The sequence below is a fragment of the Populus alba genome, chromosome 8 (genome assembly GCF_005239225.2).
Source record: "Populus alba chromosome 8, ASM523922v2, whole genome shotgun sequence".
NCBI lineage: Eukaryota > Viridiplantae > Streptophyta > Magnoliopsida > Malpighiales > Salicaceae > Populus > Populus alba.
Window position 1 is genome coordinate 5,473,100 of NC_133291.1, and position 14,100 is coordinate 5,487,199.

General features: G+C 33.8%; 2 protein-coding genes across 4 annotated transcripts; both read left to right on the plus strand.

The window, feature by feature from the left end:
• Positions 1-3,788: 3,788 nt before the first annotated feature.
• LOC118055823 (transcription initiation factor TFIID subunit 15) lies at positions 3,789-7,323 on the plus strand. Of its 2 annotated transcripts, XM_035067827.2 has the most exons (8): positions 3,789-4,159; positions 4,281-4,431; positions 4,570-4,916; positions 5,034-5,228; positions 6,015-6,098; positions 6,507-6,585; positions 6,665-6,791; positions 6,988-7,323. In XM_035067827.2, exons 2-8 carry the CDS (start codon positions 4,312-4,314, stop codon positions 7,188-7,190), a joined length of 1,155 nt encoding a protein of 384 aa, XP_034923718.1. In that variant the 5' UTR covers positions 3,789-4,159; positions 4,281-4,311; the 3' UTR covers positions 7,191-7,323. The 2 variants fall into 2 exon arrangements, with proteins under 2 accessions (XP_034923718.1, XP_034923720.1); XM_035067829.2 differs by lacking the exon at positions 3,789-4,159 and having other exon boundaries at positions 4,308-4,448.
• A 415-nt stretch (positions 7,324-7,738) lies between these two features.
• Positions 7,739-13,186, plus strand: LOC118055822 (BTB/POZ domain-containing protein At1g50280). 2 transcript variants are annotated; one of them, XM_035067826.2, is made up of 4 exons: positions 7,739-8,021; positions 9,033-9,136; positions 9,252-10,406; positions 12,554-13,186. In XM_035067826.2, the coding sequence occupies exons 2-4, from the start codon at positions 9,074-9,076 to the stop codon at positions 12,977-12,979; spliced, it is 1,644 nt and encodes a 547-aa protein (XP_034923717.1). In that variant the 5' UTR covers positions 7,739-8,021; positions 9,033-9,073; the 3' UTR covers positions 12,980-13,186. The 2 variants fall into 2 exon arrangements, with proteins under 2 accessions (XP_034923717.1, XP_073267091.1); XM_073410990.1 differs by lacking the exon at positions 7,739-8,021 and having other exon boundaries at positions 8,859-9,136.
• Positions 13,187-14,100: the final 914 nt, after the last annotated feature.

The window sequence follows — 14,100 nt, forward strand, 5'->3', positions numbered from 1 at the left end:
TCCATCTATCTAGGTTTTGATCAGGGATGCCAATTTTATATGATTGAATTAAATTTTATTCGATTTAAATTTTATATGATTTAATAGGGTGTGTGATGAGTTCACTCGATGTGATTCCACTCGATTTCTTTCTTCTTCTTTTTTATATAGAATTGTATTTTTACTTTCATTGTGATATGTTGATTTTTATCTTATTATTAGTAAAGTTTCTCGTGGTTTTTTGTATGGATTTGAAGTTTAAACTTTATTCCATGACTTATGGATGAAAATATTTTATTTTTTAAACTTATTTTTTATTTTAATATATTTAAAAAATCAGGTCATGTTAGGTATTGTCAAATGGAGATGATTTTTCATCTAATCTTGTCTGTTGGATTAGAGGTGAAGTTGAGGGGTGGATTTAGATATTTTATACCAGACTTGAACATAGCAAAATCTGACCCTGGCATTATCCATTGCCATCCTTGGTTCCTAGTTGAATAAATAACTTTAATGAATCCAACCCATTTACATAGCTTATAGGTTTGTTTTTTCAAATTTTTAAATTGATTTTTAAAATTTATTAGTTTAAGTTTTATAAATTTTAAAATTATTGAAGTATATATAAATTAATCGAGACGTTGATGTTAATTAAAAAAAATAATTGAATTTTCAAGCTGGATTGTGTCCATATCTATATCTCGGGTCACCGCTACGTGATCGACACGTGGAAATGGACTGGATTTGACTATAATCTTTAACTTTTAGACTGGATCTAGAAAATGGAAGGGATATGATATGAAAGCGACTGTTAAGTTGTAGATGTCTTGATTTTACGGGAGAGATAAAAAGGAGGTGTGATGGGAAAAAAAAAATCTGATAATACTGTTGGAAAACTTTATTTGAGAGAAACTGAAATTGTGATGTGAAGTTTCAATTATAAATGCAATATTGAAAGGAAAAAAAAAAGAGTCTTGGAAGGCTTTGCTGCCCAGTTCCGTACAATTAGATCACTGCCCCTCACTGGCACATACTGTCGGTGAGATCAGCTTTTTCTTTAATATAAAAAAACATCTAGCAGTTATAAGTAGTAAGATAATAGTTATATTTATGAAGATTTTTTTATAAATACTGAGACAAGATAATATTAGATCTTATTTGATCAATTTGAATTGATATTTTAGTTTAAAATCAAAATAAATTATAAAATCAAGTATAAACTCAATATTAAGGGGTTTAAGTAAAAAAAATAATAAGAAAATAACTTGAGATAGTATATATTAATCTCTACTAAAAAAATTAAAATTAAATATAAATCTCAATCCCTAATAAATTTAATGTCAAATGATGTAATTAAAATTAAAAAATCAATTAAAAAATTATACAAAAAAATAATTTGAGTCAATCCTTTAAATTCATGACCCGAGTGAAGATAATTTTATAAAAATCAAATTAAGATAAATCATAAATTTTAATTCTTAGATAATTTAGTGTTAAGTTGGGATATAAAAAAATCAATTAGAAAACAAGAGGAAAATTCATGTGAATTAAGTTAATTCGTAAATTTAAACTTGTATCACAAGACTAAAATACAGTCCTAAAAAGTGAGTTATAAAGTTTAATCCCAAAAAAAAAAAAAAAAAGCCAAAGGAAGGAAACAAATCACTATGAGAGATACAGCAAAAAACTTTTTTTTTTTAAGTTTCCTTCTTTTTTTATTAATTCCATCGCATCAATAGTTAATACTTTTTTTTTTATCCAAACCAGACTGCAAGATAAAGGGGGCGAAAACTCGAGCGAACAATCCTTTGAAAAAACAAAAAAAACACTTACACAAACACCGCCTTCACACGCACACGTATAGTTCTAGTGGTTTCCATAGTATAGAGAGTTGCTGTCTTCCACCTTGCAGGTTTCTACAAGGGATGCTCTTTACACGTGATGTTCGGCCATGCCCTTCGCATGATGGGCCTCTTTTTAAAAAAAATAATAAAAAAATAACACTTAAGAAAATGTATATATGCGCGCGCGCGCACGAATCTTCTTAAAATAAGTATTCAAAGTCATGTTAATGGATCGTATTTTATAAATACTTGATCATTAAATTAAAATAAGATTTTATTGTAAAACTAACTGCTCCATCTACGTGCCATACTAAAATGAAAGCGAGCCCTTGATTTAATGTTCCATTCAGTGATACAACTCGATGTGTTTTTTTAAATGATTTTCATTTTTTTTCTCTTTAAAATTTTTTTTTTAAAAAAAAAATTTGATAGAAAAATATTATAAAACAAGAAAATAAATAAAGATAAAATGAAGACAAAAACATTATGCATTTAGACTGGTTCACTATTTACTGTATGGTATGATAGTGGCGTGCTATTCTTAACCTAAAAAATAATTATTTTTTATGTTAAGGATGTTTCAATCTTTTCACGTGATATATTAGTTATTAAATGCTTGTCCGGTAATATAATTATATTTTTATTTTCAAGTGCAGTAAAATAACTTGGTTGCCTCAAAAATTCAAAAAATTATAAAACTACCAGAACATTGTATATATATCCCTTTCACTTGTTCATGCACAAAGAATTGACAAGGATACTTGTGAAATAAAAACAATAAAACCATTGGTGTTTAGGGGTCTTTTGGTATCCTCCTTTGTTTTTTTTTTTTTTTTCATACACACACATGTGTGTGATTGTGAGATTATCACGGAAATCAAGGGTGTCTTGGTCTTTTGATACCAATTAAATATTGATTATTCTAAAAAAATTATTGGTGTGCGGGAGGTGCACATGCATCCTAGGTATGTATGCATTGCCTCCGGGTGGCATAAAATGCTTGTTCGTTGTGTTATTTGATGTGCCACCGTATCTTTTTCTTCTTGGTGCAATATTTGTTGGTGACCAGGGAATGGTTTGCTATAACTACACCTTTCTCTTTTTCCTATTCTTTCTATTTTACCCTAAGAAATACATGTCGATCTTATTTACTATTGGTATTCAACTTTAATCCTTACTCTTTTTTATTTTTAATTTATATCCCTAGCCTCTTTGTTAAAGTTTTTTTTTCAATCTAATATTTTAATTTTAATTTGCTGCATTTTTTTCCTTCTAATTTGGCTCCTTTTCTCCTTTGTAATTTTGTAGTAGTTTTTAATTTCAACACTCAATTCAAGTCCACGGTGTGTTGTTTTTTCTGTCTCGATCCTCACTTTTTTTATTATTTCTTCTCTCTTGGTAATTTTTTTTCTTCCAATCCAATCCTCAAAATTTTAAAAATTATTATTACCTTCTAATTTATTTTGATTTTGATTTTCATCGTCATTTTTTAATTGCTATTTTTATTTTTTTATATGTTTTTATGTAATTGATTTTTTTCTCAAATTTATCCTTTCATATTTGATTTACTGGGAATCGAGCGTCATGGTTTTTCATATATGGTATTTCCGGTCTAATGACTTGGATTACAAGTTTAAAAAATTATCATAGGCCAATGTTTTTTTTTTGTTGTATTTTTTTTTTTATTTTATTATTCAACATTAATTTTTTTATTTAAAAAAATAATTATGTTTTTTTTTTTTAAATTTTCCCCCGAGTTATCTTAATTTTATAATCATAAATATAAATTTTACAATTCAACTCAGGTTAAATCGTATTTTATTACCTGCATTATATTTCTTTCGCACTATTTTAAGCGTGTGTTTTTTTTTTTTTTATTAATTACATCCTTTCAAAGGTTTTATATTTCTAAGTTACCGTGTGTTTTTTCAAAAACTCCTTTTTTTTTTTCTAAATAAAATAAAATCCAATCAGTCTATCAGAATTATAACATGATTTTTTATCTGAAACACATCTGCGGCATCAAAATATAATTTTTTATATATAAAAAAACGCGAATCCGCTGCATAGCGGTTGCCCATATCCAGTAGTAAAATCCATTGAAGGTTTAAAAAATAGGAAAAAAGAAAAACCCCAACGAGTTACAGTTCGAAACAGATAGACAGCACCCAGCAGAGCTTATCTTTCTGTTGTTCAACTTCCTGTTTGGCGATTTCTTTAAATTATCTTGGAAGTGAATCGACGACCGAAGAAGAAAACCCTAGTTTTTAAATCAACCGATCGTGATATTGAAGACGGCTCAATCCGATTTTATTTTCGAAGCACCTTCTTTAGAGGTACATTAATTAATTAGGGTTTTGTTTATTTTTATTTTCTTAGATGAACAAATTATTTAGTTGATTTAATGTTTAGGTTATTTGTTAGGTTAGGAATTAATGTGGTTTGTCTGTTTGGCAGGGATTATTGAGTTTGATGAGATTGTAGCAATATGGCAAGCGATGCAGGGAAAGGAGACCCTTCTAATGGGACTATCTATATTAGTAATTTACCTGAAGGGACCGATGACATTATGTTGGCTGGATATTTTGGCACTATTGGGTTGTTAAAGGTATGGAGTTTTGCCAGGTACCTTTTTTTTTTCGTCTGTTTTTTAAGCATCTACCTGTACTATTTGCTTCCTTTTACGTCGAGGGATCTCTTAGTTCAGTTCTTTTATTTACTTTTGATTCCTTGTTGTAATGAGTAGAAGGACAAGAGAACTGGTCGACCTAAGATATGGCTGTACCGTGACAAAATGACGAATGAGCCTAAGGGTGATGCCACAGTTACTTATGAGGATCCTCATGCTGCTCTAGCTGCTGTAGAGTGGTTCAACAACAAGGATTTTCATGGTAATATCATTGGAGTATTTATAGCACAATCTAAGAGCAAAGATGACACTGTTCGTAATTCTGTGGATGATCCCAATGATTTTGGCGGGTTTGAGGAAAATGCTAAGGATTTGAATGAGGGTGGGGGGAGAGGTAGAGGACAGGACGATGCTTCTGGGAAAGCGTGGCAACAGGATGGAGACTGGTTGTGTCCGAATACAAGGTCTGTGATGTGATATTGGTGAGCAGCTCTTGCTCTTTTTTAGCTCTAGTCTGTTTTTTTTTTCCACCTTCCTCTTTTCTTATGCAAATAACTTCTTATGCTTTATTGTTCAAGCAGTTGTTCCAATGTAAATTTTGCATTTCGTGGTGTGTGCAACCGTTGTGCAAGTGCTCGGCCTTCTGGTCCATCTGGCGGTGGTGCTGGAGCTGGAGGTCACGGGAGGGGACGCGGTGCCAATGACTCTGGTGTCCCTGGCCGGTCAGTTGGTGCTCCTACCGGACTTTTTGGTCCAAATGACTGGACCTGTCCAATGTAAGCCTCAGGTTGCCCGAGTTTCATAATTTGTTTGCTTTCTTGTGCTGTTCAACTGCTAAATTTCATGTTGCTTGCCATGCTAGTCTCTGATTCTGAGCATACAGTATCATTTCCTCTGTATTTTCTTATACTGCTGGAAAAAGTGATGGATGATGGTCGTGTAACTGTATCTCATAAAACAATCTGAATCACTGACCAATAAAGGGAGAAAGATTGTGAGGCTAAATGAGTTCAGTAGAATGATAATGTTTCCAGTGAGATCCAGTTTTAAGGTGGATCCAAACTCAACGTTGACGACCATGAATACAATCTGGAAGGAGAAATACAATGGACTGCTTTATGATGTTTGATTTGATAAAATTTGTTGGAGCGTAGCTCCCCATTTCTTATATAATCTATCTAAATAACAGGTGTTGAGCTTGGGACAAAGGGATTTATTCTGATGGCAGGACTGTTTTTAGAATGCTGAATTTTGTAGATAGATTTGTGCGCATGCATTCTGAAGCTTTGTGCTATTCAGTCAAGGGTGTGTAGTTGATGAGGCTGTTATGTACTGGATTTATATTAAGTTTAGTTGGTAATATTCTGCTCATTGACCTGTACATTGTAAAACCATCTGCGGTGCTTTTAGCTTGAAGAAGTTATCTGGGTTTCCTTTGTTGGCATTTGGTTGAGACCTTCAAATTCATATTGTAGGCAAGGTTTCTGAAATGCATGACCAAATATTCAGCCTCCTCTTTTTTTCGTGTTGCTTATGTTTCTACTTTTCCTTTTGTATTTCAGGTGTGGTAATATCAACTGGGCAAAGCGCTTAAAGTGCAATGTTTGCAACACAAATAAACCTGGTCACAATGAGGGTGGTGTGAGGTGATATATGATAATTCATACCCTCAAATTCTCCTGATCCATCATATAGCTTGCGTGATATAGAACTTTGTCAACTTTCTTTGCTAAAATCTAAAATTGATGGTGCTAAAAACGTTTCCCTACTCTTTCATCAGTTCTCCTTTTACAAGGGTTCCTGTTTTATGAACTCGAAGACCTTGTAACTAGCATATGGGTGAGTGGATAAGCAATAACCGAGTTGTAACAAACCTCAAACTTGGTTTATGTACCTTAGTTGAGTGGATAAACATTAACTTAGTCATATTTGCTTTGCTATGTTGGGTGAACTTCAGTTCTTAATGGTTATCTTCTTTCCTTGACTTCATGTTTTACTATTTTACATCTTGTAGAAACTATTCTAAAATTATGCCCATATCTATGCTCACACAGAGGAGGACGAGGTGGTGGTTACAAAGAACTTGATGAAGAAGAATTAGAGGAAACCAAGAGACGAAGAAAAGAAGCTGAAGTAAGATATTCTTGCGGTGCTCTGACTTTGAGATTATTTAACACGTTCTTGTTTTATATTTTTCATGTTCCAATAACAGGATGATGGAGAGCTATATGACGAGTTTGGCAATCTGAAGAAAAAATTTCGGGCGAAAACTCAACAAGCTGAAGCTGGAAAGGTGCTTCCAGGTGCTGGACGTGCAGGATGGGAGGTTGAGGAATTCGGTATTTGAGCATTATTTTATTCTTTAATTTTCTATTTTCAAAATAAGCATGTATTGAAATCAAGCACGTTGATCTTATAGGTCTGTATATGTTATTCATGAACCGGAGTTATATCCATTAGAATCAGATGGACAGTGGAGTGTTAAAATTTTACGTGGACAAAGTTATCGGTGCTAACAAAATGATATATTGCCAGGTGCCGCTGATAAAGAGGGGAGAGAGAGAAGCAGAGAAAGAGGGAGGGATCGCGATGGCAGGGAAAGCAGCAAGGCCAGAGATCGTGATGGTAGGGATAGGCGCCGTAGTCGTAGTAGGGATCGGGATCATGAGTATGGTCGAAATAGAGAATATGGACGGGACAGGGACCGTGATCAGGACCGGGATCGGTACCGATACTGAGGATAGAAGTAAAGGTTCTCAGCTTTGACCCGCGGTTGTTTTGGCCCTCTACTTCGATGGGAAAGATGCCATCAGATATGAATTATGAATTTTGGTTACTGTCATTCGATATGAAGTTTGGTTTTACTTGGCATTTTTGTCTTATCCGGAATTTTAAAATCCCTGCTCCGATGTGACTTTATTGAGTTATTCCCCGTACTGCAACCATCAAGAAACTAGGAACTGGGTCATCTGTGCTCTTGTTGCTAGATAGACTAGTTTGAAATTGTTTTAATGTCGTCCAAATTTTAAAATCTGGCTGGTGTTAGTAAATGTATTACGCCCCTTGCTTGGATGGATAGATGGATGGACCTGAAAGGTGGTGATAATGAAGACTTTTGATCGTGCAAATCACGAGCTCAGCATCATTTACGAGTTATGGCATGTTAGCAAGTTCGATCATATTTTGTCCAATGGCTCGTCGTGTACTGTGTTTGGTTTCGAGCTTCTATAGTACTTCCATTATGTTTGATTTAATGACAACCTTTGTCAATCTCAAACGAATTTAAGGAAAGAGATGCTATAGAGGAGGCTACCCTTGTCTAACGTAAGAGCCACCAAACTGTCCGTTGCTAATCTTCTAGCGTGGACTTTCAATTCCCCAAAATCCCCGATGTTTCATGATCCTTGAACTTTGAAGGTAATCGCCGAACCTAACGCCCACCACCACCCTGCACGGGGACGGTATCAAAATAAGATCTCCCCGCGAAATTTATCTCATAGCTCTACAAAGTCCAAATCCCTACAAAATTTTGTTCTACAGACGGCTCTAGCACTCCGCTTCACCATCTGGTAATTCTTCTTCTTTTTACACCCACCCTTTATTTTTTTGTGTACATGGCTTTAGCGCTTTGCTTCAATATGTTCTTCTTTAGGGTTTTCACATCCCTCCTTTCGTTTTCTTTTCGGTCAATAATCATTCCATGGAGTATAATTATTTAAGATAGCAAATTGAGAGCCCGAGTCCCCTCTGGTCTGAAGCAAATTCTACACGCAGCTTATCCACAAATAGCTAGTCACGTGACATAGGAGTGGTGGTGTTGTGTGCATCATTCTCCTTCGTTCATGTGAAATATTATTAGTAGCAAGTGGGTCAGAAGTCTCTGCTGGGCCCCTTATTCACATGTCCCGAAAGTGTAAAAACTCCCGTGGGGACGTCTGCCAAAGCCAATATAATAGAAAAAGAACATATGATACGTGTGTGTGAGTGGGTGAGACAAGGGATAAATAATAAATAATATAAATCTTCTCGGAGACAAAATTGCCTGTCATCGCTTTCGTTCGGCGGACCAATGTGGTGTTTCTTTTTAGCTTCTACTGCCAACATGTATTTTGTTAGCTTCATATATTTATTGATACTTCTTTTATTAAGCAGTTGGTGAACTCATGATCGAAAGCAGTTGGTGAAAAGAATTTATATTTTTTTTTTTTGGAATTCTTATTATTTTTATTTTAGAAAAATAATTATTCCTTTTAATTTGAGATAAGTCATATTTATGTCGATTTTTACCGAGTGATTGAACACTCACTGGAACTGTTTTTTTCTTTTTTTTTTTGCCCTTTCTATTTTATCATAAAAAGCACTTTCTGCTGCATGCGTCACAGATCACAATTCTGTTCACAACTACAAGTCAGAGTGAAAAACCAACGGTAATGTCAAATGGAGCTTTAAATTACTGCGGTATTTATCAACCGTGATGATGCTTCTTGGGGGTATTATGAGATAACTGTGTCCTTTATATAGTGTGTATGATTTTTCTTGTCTGCTGTCACATATATCCTTAAAGCATTTCTCACTATCAGGCAAACATAAGTTTCTTGGTTACATTCGATGCAAAGAAGCAATGCCACAGCTCTGTGATCTTGCAATTAATGTCAATGGTCAACAAACATTCTTTATCAATCAGGTAGTGCATATAATACTTTGTTAAGTAACCACTGCTAGTTTTCTTTCTTCTTTGAAACTTCAGGCAAGGTTTTCTGATTGAACTAGTTCTGATTGTTCATGGTTCGTTCTTGCAGAAAATTCTATCAGCATATTCAGAAAAGCTAAAGAAGATCGTCAGGCGAGAAAAGAGAAAATCCCAGATTAAGAATTCAATTATTGAAATTGATGACTTCCCCGGAGGCCCAGATGGGTTTGAGCTGGTTTCAAGATTCTGTTACAATCATGGCGAAATCAAAATCACAGTTTCAAATGTGGCTCTTCTCCATTTCTGTGCAGTATTTCTTGGCATGACCGAGAATGTATCCACGAGCAATCTCTTGAAACAGACAGAGACATTTCTTGACGGAATGATTTACTGGTCTTGGCAAGATACAGTTTCCTGTCTCAAAAGCTGTGAGTTATTCCTTACAAATGCGGATTCATCTGGGCTTGTAGAAAAGCTCATTTTTTCACTACTGGGAAAGATTTCATATAATATAGATATTGCAACTCTTGCTGCTTCCTCTTCTTCCTCTTCATCATCTTCTGAAACTGCATCTAGGTTCAGGTTTTCTTCCCCGTCTAAAACCACTCCTGAGTCAACTAAGCCAGGTTCATCGAGCAAACAATGGTGGTTTGATGATCTGATCATATTACCTCCAATGATTATTGAAAAGGTAATAAAAAACATGGGGGCTTATGGAACTGACAACGATAGCTTAATCCTCACAAAATCCCTACTCCATTTCCTGAAAATGGCAGTACTTCAATGCAAAAGTGGAGCAAAAAGAGCTGCTCTGTATTCAAGATCAGCCTACGCTGGTCTTGCAGACACTGCTGTCCACGGGGTGATTTCTATGAGCTGTTCATTTTCTTGCAGAGGCCTGTTTTCAGTATTGAGGATTGTGTCTGGATTTGGTCTGAGCAAAGATTGCAGAGCTAAGCTGGAGATGTTGATAGGTGGGATGCTTGACCAAGCAACATTGGATGACTTGCTTGTCTCTGGCCATGATAGAGGTGTTTTTGATGTTAATCTGGTATTGAGATTGATGAGAATATTTGTTCATAGTGATTTGCTGTCCTCACAGAAGTTGAAGAAGGTTGGCACATTGATTGACAAGTACTTGTGTGAAATATCTCCCGATCAAAACCTTAAGGCCTCAAAAGTTCTAGGAGTTGCAGAAAGTTTACCAGATTCCGCAAGAGATAGCTTTGATGGGGTCTACAAAGCCATTGATATCTATCTTGAGGCAAGTATTGCAAACCCTCATTTCCTCGTTCTTTTTTGTTTCTTTCTTATCCATGATGGCCAAATTATTGATAGCTCTGGATAAAGAGGAGAAAAATCAGTAAGAGTTAAACAACAAAGACAAATTTAACAGACAAGACAAAATCACCCACCAATATTTATTTCTTCTTCTTCTTAGTTTAATTTAATTTAATTATAGCTATTGCCTTTTTTTTAGTTTCTTTCCCTTTAGCTGATCAGCCGGAGAGAACCACGGCACATTACCCTCTCATCAACATTGAAAAATGAATCTGATAACTTGTCATTTCTGGCCAGGCTCAGATACTAATGTGCCGGTATTTATATATTTTGTTTAATAAAATGCAATATATATTTGTCATTTTATCAAACTAGCACCGTTTGATTAGTTAAAAAAAATAAAAAAAAATGTTTAGAAAATAGTATATGTCTGACTCAACCGCTATTAAAAAAAACATTGTTCTATTAACACTCACTATTAGATAATAGTGGTTGTATTAAGTAGCATAATACACCTAAAAAATTTACATAAAATAAAATCTAATTAAATCACCATAACCAAAAGCCAAACATAAACATAAATTACAATACCTCAAACCCATAATTGAAACAAGAGCTATTTTAATATTTTTTTATTTGTTAATTATAATCTCAAATTAATGCTTGTGTTTTTTAAACATTATTTTATTTATTTATATTTTTTAAGTTGTTAATGAATGATTTGAAATTTTAAACATCCTGTTCATATGTTAAGTAAAGATATTAAATCATGTTTTTATAAATTAAATATGAAAATGCATAATATATAAGACAATTTTAAAATTAATATGAAAATTAACAAAAATAATATTACAAAAATTAAGTAGTAATAATAAAAAATCTTAACTAGAAAAATACCAAAAAAAAAACAACAATTAATAACCAACCAACTCAAATATATATATAATATATATAAACTAATTAATACAAAAAACATATTTTAGTGTTTTTTTTTTCTCAGAAGTGGTGAAACATGGAAAAAAAAAAAAGTTTTTATAAATGCTTCGTAAAAGCGATTCAGAATCACTATCTTATTATGAATCGTAATCGTTAAAGAACTCTTATTAAAAAAAAAAAAAATGGTATTAAAACCACAATTCTAAATTATAATATTTATTTAAATTGTTATTTTAAATAGTGATTTTTCAACTATTACTATTTTCAACAATGATTCTTTATAAACTAATTAATTTTTCCAAAACTTTCCAAAACGGATCCATTCCCTGTTAACTTTATTGAAACTATGTTTGTTATATATATGTCTCACTACCAGACTGGGTGCAATGAACTATATCTGCAATGAAAGAAACATCTTACCAACTAGAAATAATATAATAACACTCCATTATTTCCGTGAAGGAATTTTTAACCAGTGGCTAAACGTGTTCTTTTCCATGATATGGACCAATGGTTGTCCAATCCAACATCAATGGATGCTAACTTATTTATGGCCCGGCCGACAACATATAAGGTTGTGCATCTTCTTCCCTTTTACCTCTATAAATCTTTTGTTTCTTCTCATTTTCAAGTCCGTGACACTCACGGCAACTCATTCTGCTACCACCACCGTCTTTTGTCATCTATTTAAACAGACAAAAACCTGCAGAGCTTCTTCAAATAATGTATGCAAAGGGCCATGCAGTTCATAGTCTAACGTTCAGGGAAGTACTGGAAATGTTTGCCTGGATCATTACGGAACACAAGTTCCTTACTTAATGCCAAATTTATGTTCTTGAGGTAGAATGTGTGCATTGAACCTGATATGGCCTACTGATTTGCTTTCTTGTCCACAGAGTTTCTTACTATTCTTTTACTTCAAAGCTTTGTTGGCTAACAAATAATCCCAAGAATCTGTTTTCAGTATTAGCGATGCTAATTCTACAGAAAAAATTCCTTGCAAAATATTCTTTAAAATATCGCCATCCATTTAATGAGAGAGTCCCCACTAATAAGCCTCACAAATCTAATGGTTGAAATTCTTTGAAAAATGACTTCCGTACGTAAAATCAACTTTGTGAAGGTATAGATGAGATTTTCCAATCGTATAATTATCAATGATCTTCAATGCATTCTATTTGTGGATATTTGCAGTCTCACCCAACACTCCCATTTGCGGAGCGATCAAGATTATGCAGATGCCTTAACTACGAGAAGATGAGTCTTGAAGCATGCAAAGACCTTGCCAAGAATCCAAGAATCCCTCCAGATGTTGCAGTTGAAGCACTCAAGCTACAACATTCTAAAATATCAAAAGGTGAGTACTCTGTCTCTGTCAAAGACTTGAAGGGTCCAAGCATGATCAATTCCTCCGGGATGGTCTTGTACAATGGCGATGTTGAGAGTCTTTCACCGGAGAACCAAGACACGAGGATGAACATGCAATGGAGGGTCATGGAGTTGGAGAAGGCATGCAGGGAGATGAGGCGTCGGATGCCAAAGTTGGTCGGTCATGATGTCAATGTCATGAGGGGTACTACCCCTTATTATAGCAGATCGCCATTGCCTAAACTCTGTTAAACTTCTCCTTTTCTCTCACAAAATTTATATCCAGTCGTTTACGTTTTTCTGGTGAAAGTAAGACCAAGGATACATGTATATCATGCGCCGATATCAATTAAAGACTCTAATCACTCTCACAAAATCTAAGCTTGAGGGATTATTTGTGAATATTTAGTGATTGTAGCAAAGTTTTGTATTGTTAATGCAGTTGATATTTCTACGTAACTGCAATTTTATATTCCAGGTTCTTGGATCACATTCGCAGATAGACTTTGTACCTGGCTAAATTTTGATGAAAGGAAGTTGCAATAAGTACCATAAAACTCAAGAGAAGCTTGAAATTTATTTTGTGATTGATTAGTGGAGTAATTAGAGCTTTAATAATATATAGCTTCCGTATATTTTGATTAATTCTACAAATTTTAAAATTAATGATTATATAACTATTAATGATTCTAAAATTTATAGAACTTGAACTAGAGAGTTTGCCGTATGATATTTTATCAAGCTGTTATGTAACCCATGAATTGGTTTTGGCTTTGGGGTGATGGTAGGGTGTAGTTTTAACCCATGCAAGGGAATTCATAAATTACACAACACAGAAAAAGGGATTCTCGACATGGAAACAGGCGAGTGTCTTCGCTTTCTGGCATTTGATTCGATTCGCTCTTGGATGTCCTTATCGATACATTCCCTGCACGGTAAGGTCACGAGAAAAAAAAAAAAAAAGTTTTATTTCTTTATTTTGGTAATTATGGAAAGATACATGCAAACAGAAACCTCCCTCCTCCAGTGCTATGTTCTGGCACTAATCGGATGGTTTTCGAAAACAGTTGGCTTAGCAAGTTCCTGGTGGCGGCTCGTCGTTCTATATATTTTACCATTTTTTTATTTATTTATTTATTTTTTGTATATCACTAGTATATTAGATTGTCACGCTTCACCACAGATGAATATTATTTTTATTTTTAAATGTAATTTTTTTTTAATAATGTTTAGCCGTCAAAGTTTGCCATGATTATCATACCTAAAGTATTTCTAAATATCACAAACATATATGATTTGACAAACAACAAATAAAAAGATATTTATACACTTTAATTGTTAGAAAAAAAAATTATAAATATTTACAACAATCC

What these genes read in the sequence shown, in the direction of transcription:
- LOC118055823 (XM_035067827.2), top strand. Translation starts at nt 4,312, where the DNA reads ATGGCAAGCGATGCAGGGAAAGGAGACCCTTCTAATGGGACTATCTAT. An exon ending in AATGACTGGACCTGTCCAAT is followed by an intron (nt 5,229 to 6,014) that starts GTAAGCCTCAGG and finishes TTTGTATTTCAG; the next exon opens with GTGTGGTAATATCAACTGGG. An exon ending in CACAATGAGGGTGGTGTGAG is followed by an intron (nt 6,099 to 6,506) that starts GTGATATATGAT and finishes ATGCTCACACAG; the next exon opens with AGGAGGACGAGGTGGTGGTT.
- LOC118055822 (XM_035067826.2), top strand. Translation starts at nt 9,074, where the DNA reads ATGCCACAGCTCTGTGATCTTGCAATTAATGTCAATGGTCAACAAACA. An exon ending in AAACATTCTTTATCAATCAG is followed by an intron (nt 9,137 to 9,251) that starts GTAGTGCATATA and finishes TCGTTCTTGCAG; the next exon opens with AAAATTCTATCAGCATATTC. An exon ending in CCATTGATATCTATCTTGAG is followed by an intron (nt 10,407 to 12,553) that starts GCAAGTATTGCA and finishes GGATATTTGCAG; the next exon opens with TCTCACCCAACACTCCCATT.